General features: G+C 43.5%; 1 protein-coding gene across 1 annotated transcript in view; it reads right to left on the bottom strand.

The window, feature by feature from the left end:
• The window catches only part of POF1B (POF1B actin binding protein), a 42,788-nt gene extending 37,767 nt beyond the window's left edge, over nucleotides 1–5,021 (bottom strand). The window contains exon 1 of the mRNA XM_034781796.1: nucleotides 4,524–5,021. Within this exon, the coding sequence (XP_034637687.1) occupies nucleotides 4,524–5,021 (498 nt within the window). The remainder of the gene's footprint in view (nucleotides 1–4,523) is intronic.
• Nucleotides 5,022–6,000: the final 979 nt, after the last annotated feature.

Here is a 6,000-nt window from a genome sequence, read left to right on the forward strand (position 1 = left end):
CCAACCACTTCTTTCGTTTCTTTCATCCACTTCCAACTACACGCCTTCTCACTTGCTGACACTTGATCTTGAGAAACCTCCTAAATTAATGTTTATTAAGCATCCTCCCTCTCCACCTTCCAAAAGTTTATGACCAGTATTCCAGCTACAGAAACCACAACTCACTTTATGGCTGACCTTTTTGTGCCTTTAGAGCCTGATTCAGCAAACACTTAAGCACATACTTAAATTTAGGCACACAAATACACATCTACCCAGATATAATGCGACCCGATACAACACGAATTCGGATATAACACGGTAAAGCAGCGGGGAGCCCCGGGCCCTTTAAATCACTGCCCGAGCCCAGCTGCCGGAGCTCCGGTGGTAATTTAAAGGGCCCGGGGCTCCCCGCAGTGGCTGGAGCACCGGGCCCTTTAAATCACTGCCAGGGAAGCCTGACCGTACCAGCTTACTTTAACCTCTGGATAGAACGTGGTTTCATCTATAACATGGTGAGATTTTTTGGCTCCAGAGGACCACGTTGTATCGGTTTAGAGGTGTAGTCCCATTGACTTCAATATGACTACGGTACATGCTTAAAGTTAAGCAATCTACTGGATCAGCAATTTAGAGCCTCAATTGTTTCAGGGTAGGAACTTCTTGTTTGTTTGACACACTTAATTCATGTTGTTTCCTAATATGTCTACAATACTACATGGAGAGACAAGGTGGGTGAGGAAATATCTTTTATTGAACAAACTTCTAAAAAATACCACCTTACCTCTCTAATATCCCCAGACTGACACAGCTACAACTACACTGCGTAGTAAAGTACTACATATTACACCTCTACCCCAATATAACGCTGTCCTCGGGAGCCAAAGAATCTTACCACGTTATAGGTGAAACCTCATTATATCGAACTTGCTTTGCTATGCTGGAGCGCGCAGCCCTGCCGCCCCGCCCCACTTTACTGCGTTATATCCAAATTCGTGTTATATTGGGTTGCGTTATATCGGGGTAGAGGTGTAATTAATACTTAACATTTTCTTCTCTAGATTTCAATGCACATTACAAGTTTGGGCATATCTCTCTATTTTACAGACAGGGTCACTGAAGCACAGAGAATTTAGCTGACTTGCCTACAATCACAAAGCACAGTCAGTGGCAGAAGGGTAACTCTTGCCTCCTAATTCTCAGCACAGAATTCTGTCTAAATGCCACTTGTAAAGTTCTGACAAGCAGCGTTAATACTTGCTTGTCAAAGTTTTCCTTAAATTTGTTCAGGATTAAAATTCTTCATTTCATAAACTGGAGCTAAAGACACAAAAAGGAATTTTCTTTGCTCAATAGTCTTTTTTATTCTTATTAATTAATTAATTAATTATTATTATTACAACAACCCTCACAGGCCTGATTTTGAAAAAAGTTAGCTTAAACAATTATATAACTTATTACCACTAGTAATGGAAACTAGACAATTGTGCACAAAAAAGATAATAATTTGTACACACAATAACCCAATTTGAATGCATAATCAAAGTAAATGCTGTGAGTAAATAAATAGCTGTGAACACATTGTGTGTGAAAATCTGCACATTCACTTATCTGAAAATACAGCCCTATAGCAGGATATTGTACTATGAAGACAGGGATTTTACAAATGTTTACCTGTTGAAACACATATTATTACTGAGTTTTATACTCTTTTGCTCAGTCTTAAATAATTTTTCAAGGTCATAGCAAATTCAATTTTTGAAAAGTCATTCACATTGTGGTAGTCTATGAAAAACTGCAGATGCCACAAAAATAAAATTTTCCTCAGCTTCCATGAAGCAAAACACTGGAGACTCGGAGGGAAAAGTCCTGTAGTCTAGAGAGCATAATAGGGATGAAATCAATAGAGTGCTACAGAAATTTCTCAGCAATCCTAAATACGGTAATTTAATAGAGAATGATATCCTTTCTAAATAAAAAAAAAGTGGGGGGAACCAATAATCTACAAGCTATCCTATAGAATGCTGTAGCAGGATATATTTTCTATTAAAAATTCTGAATTCTATACGACGGTTCAGAAAACCTATGCAAAGTCTATCATTTTCTATCTGGTAAAGTACTTTTCTGTAAGGTCATTTTTTAATTGAATCAGACAGATAGATATTAAAATAGTTTAAAAGTTCATATAATTACGGTTAAGAGATATATCCAAGAACACCAAAATTCCTACCTAATACCCTAAATACGTTACTGTTAAAATAACTTTTTAAAGTATACAAAAGTCAAATTTGACAATTATTGTACTGCAGAATTATGAAGAGGAATGTGTGCCACTATAGTTTAAGTGTTGTTAGTGTTTCTATTACAAACCATAGATGATGCCTGATCCAATTCCTATTGATCCCATTAATATCTGCCTATTGGAAAAAGGGCTACAGCTAATAGTCTGATCTATTTAAATTGATTTGTGCATTTTCAACTTCAAGTAGAATTCTTTTATAGTTTCATTTAATCTGTAAGTTTTTAAATAAAGCTTCTTGTTATAGTTCATTTAAAATGGGTTATGGAACTAATGTTTTTTCAGTAGTCCCTATTCTTTTTTATATATTGTATTTATTAAACTTTTCTGTATCAAAAGAAACAAAAGCCACAAATAAAAATACAATAAAAAGATGCACTTAAATATAAGGATTACAAAAAATAGGGGTGAGACAACATTTCAAAAACACCATTTTTAATTGTATTGGGACACAGAGAGATGCAGAAAATTTTGTTACAGGATGGAATATCTGCAAGATCATAGAATCATAGGACTGGAAGGGACCTTGAGAGGTCATCTAGTCCAGTCCCCTGCACTCATGGCAGGACTAAGTATTATCTAGACCATTCCTGACATGTGTTTATCTAACCTGCTCTTAAAAATCTCCAATGATGGAGATTCCACAACCTTCCTAGGCAATTTATTCTAGCGCTTAACCACCCTGACAGTTAGGAAGTTTTTCCTGATGTCCAACCTATACTTCCCTTGCTGCAAGCTTCTTGTCCTATCCTCAGAGGTTAAGAAGAATAATTCCCTCCTCCTTGTAACATCCTTTTATGTACTTGAAAACTGTTATGAACCCTCTCACATCTTCTCTTTTCCATACTAAAACCCATTTTTTTCAATCTTCCCTCATAGGTCATGTTTTCTAGACCTTTAATCACATTTGTTGCTCTTCTCTGGACTTTCTCCAATTTGTCCACATCTTTCCTGAAATGTGGCACCCAGAACTGGACACAACACTCCAGTTGAGGCCTAATCAGCGCGGAGTAGAGCGGAAGAATTACTTCTCATGCTATTTTTTACAACACTCCTGCTAATGCATCCCAGAACGATGTTCGCTTTTTTTGTAGCACTGTTACACTGTTGACTCATATTTAGCTTGTGGTCCACTATGACCCCCAAATCCATTTCCTTCCTAAGCAGTCATTTCCCATTTTGTATGTGCGCAACTGATTGTTCTTTCCTAAGTGAGTACTTTGCATTTGTCCTTATTGAATTGTGTTGAACTGAAATGTTGTGGGAGTTTGTTTGTTTGTAGCCCTGTAGTCAACAATAGTAGGTAGGAATTACTAATGCATTATATATAGTTTTTCCACACATAGATAATAAACAGGTTGCTTAGCATAATTTCAGCAATGCCCTGTGTAAAGATGAAATTTATAATGATTTTCTTTAATACTTTAATACTTCAGTACTTCCAATAGTAATTTTTATTATATTAATTACATTGTAACACAAAAAAATATCTTAAAGTACTATCTGGTTTTGATTTCATTCCAAAAGCAGTCACTAGCTTTTATGAGGTTCATCTATCCAATTCATAATCCATTTATCTTAATGGTACAAAAATGATATATAAATTTCTTATATAAGAACAAGAATAGAAATCCCAGGACAGACTGCAAAACACTTTTAAACCTAATGATTTCACCTGTTACAGTTCTCCACTGCAGATAATCATCAGTGCTCATACAGTAAATCAGTCCTGTTTACACCACATTCATAAAGCTGTCACACATATTCAGAACTCTTTTCTACATTATCTTTTCTCTCTATGTCAATAGCTCTATAGTGAAAGCTGAACACACCTCTCCCACACTGATGAATGCCAAAAAAGAAAATACTCTCCTATGCAGCTTGTAAATCTGTTTAGAAGCGTAGTAGCCCTTGTATGACTCACTTCAGGAAGTCCAGCCATATACAAGGATTTTGAATTTCAACAGTAGCCAGTCCCTCAGCAACAGTTGTGTAAATGAGCCTGTGCATCAGTGACCCCCCCCCACAGTGTAACCAGTCAATGCCTCCCCCCACACTGTAACTAGTCAATCATCCCCACACACACACACACAAACACTCTGTAACTAGTCAATGACACCCCACCCCCGCACACACGCACCCAGCAGGAAGTAGCAGAGGTCCAAGTCCACAGAAGCACAAGAGGGGAGCCTAAGGAGCCCCTGTCCAAGGGCAGGAGGGGAGAAGGGGAGGGAGGCCCGTGTACCTGCTGAGGCGGGTCGCAGCTCCAGATGACATGCTGGTGGCCTGACGCGTTCTCCAGCGGGGACACCGGCCTGGGGGAGCACGGAGGGGGCTCCAGCACCTGCACCCGCTTGCCCCCGGGGCAGCTATAGGTCCTCACCCGCTCGTACACCACGTTGCCGTCCTGATGCTGATGGTGCTGGTGGGGCAGCGGCTCCGGGCAGGGCAGGGGCCGCAGATCGGGGCATGGCTTGGGCAGCGGCTCGGGGCACTGCTGGGGCCAGCTCGGCAGGGGCTCGGGGCACGGCCGGGGNCACGGCAGCGGCTCGGGGCACGGCCGGGGCCGGCTCTGCAGGGGCGGCGGCTCGTAGCACGGCAGCGGCTCGGGGCACTGCCGAGGCCGGTGGTGCGGCAGAGGCAGCGTGTGGTAGCAGGGCTCGGGCCGGTGATGCTGCGGCCGGTGATGCTGCAGGTGCTGGGGCAGCGCCTGGGGCTGCAACTGCTGCTGGCCGCCGTACATGCTGCCCGCGGGGCGCCCACCCCGAGACGGGGAGCTGGGCACGGCGCAGGGGAGCTGGGACGCGGGGCAGAAAGTGCGAGAGAGCTGGGCCGGGGCGGGGATTAGTAGCCGCCCGGCAGCGCCCAGGACTGGACACGCCTTGGAGCGGGAGCGGCTCACCTGACTCTCCGCAGCAGGGAGCGGCCGCGCCGCCTCCGCGGGCAGGCTGCCAGCTCGGCCTGGCGCGGCCGGGGGCTGGCCAGGCGCTGGGAGCCACGCCGGGGGAGGGGGAGTAGCGCAGGCAGGTGCGCCGCGCTCCCGTCAAAGAGCCACCACCGCCTGCAGGCCAGCCGCGGTCAGAGGCAGAGCGACAGCGACCTGGAGGAGAAGATCCCAGTTTCCCACGAGTTTAGCGTTGTTCGCTCCTAGGGTGACCAGATGTCCCGATTTTGGGGTCTTTTTCTTATATAGGCGCCTATTATCCCCTACCCCCACCCCGATTTTTCACATTTGCTGTCTGGTCACCCTATTCGCTCCAGAGTGGGAAAAGGCAACAGAGGGTCCTGTGGCACCTTTAAGACTAACAGATGTATTGGAGCATAAGCTTTCGTGGGTGAATGCCCCCATGCGTCTGACGAAGTGGGCATTCACCCACGAAAGCTTATGCTCCAATACATCTGTTAGTCTTAAAGGTGCCACAGGACCCTCTGTTACTTTTTACAGATCCAGACTAACACAGCTACCCCTCTCAGAGTGGGAAAAGTAATTTTAGCCTGTAAAGGCGCTGGAAATGCGGTAGTGCTGTCACCCATTCCTCTTCTGTTAAAAACAGACTGTACCATTGCTGCCAATATCAGTGTGACAAGGAAGGAATTCGTATCTATGAGCTGAGGGGTGAAAACATTTAAATAATGAAAATACAATGAGTGAAGGAAAGCCTAGAATACATTGTTAACATTACTTATAATTTATGGCCTAAACTAATTTCTGTTACAGGCAT

Source organism: Trachemys scripta, chromosome 9 (assembly GCF_013100865.1).
Source record: "Trachemys scripta elegans isolate TJP31775 chromosome 9, CAS_Tse_1.0, whole genome shotgun sequence".
Taxonomy (NCBI): Eukaryota; Metazoa; Chordata; order Testudines; family Emydidae; genus Trachemys; species Trachemys scripta.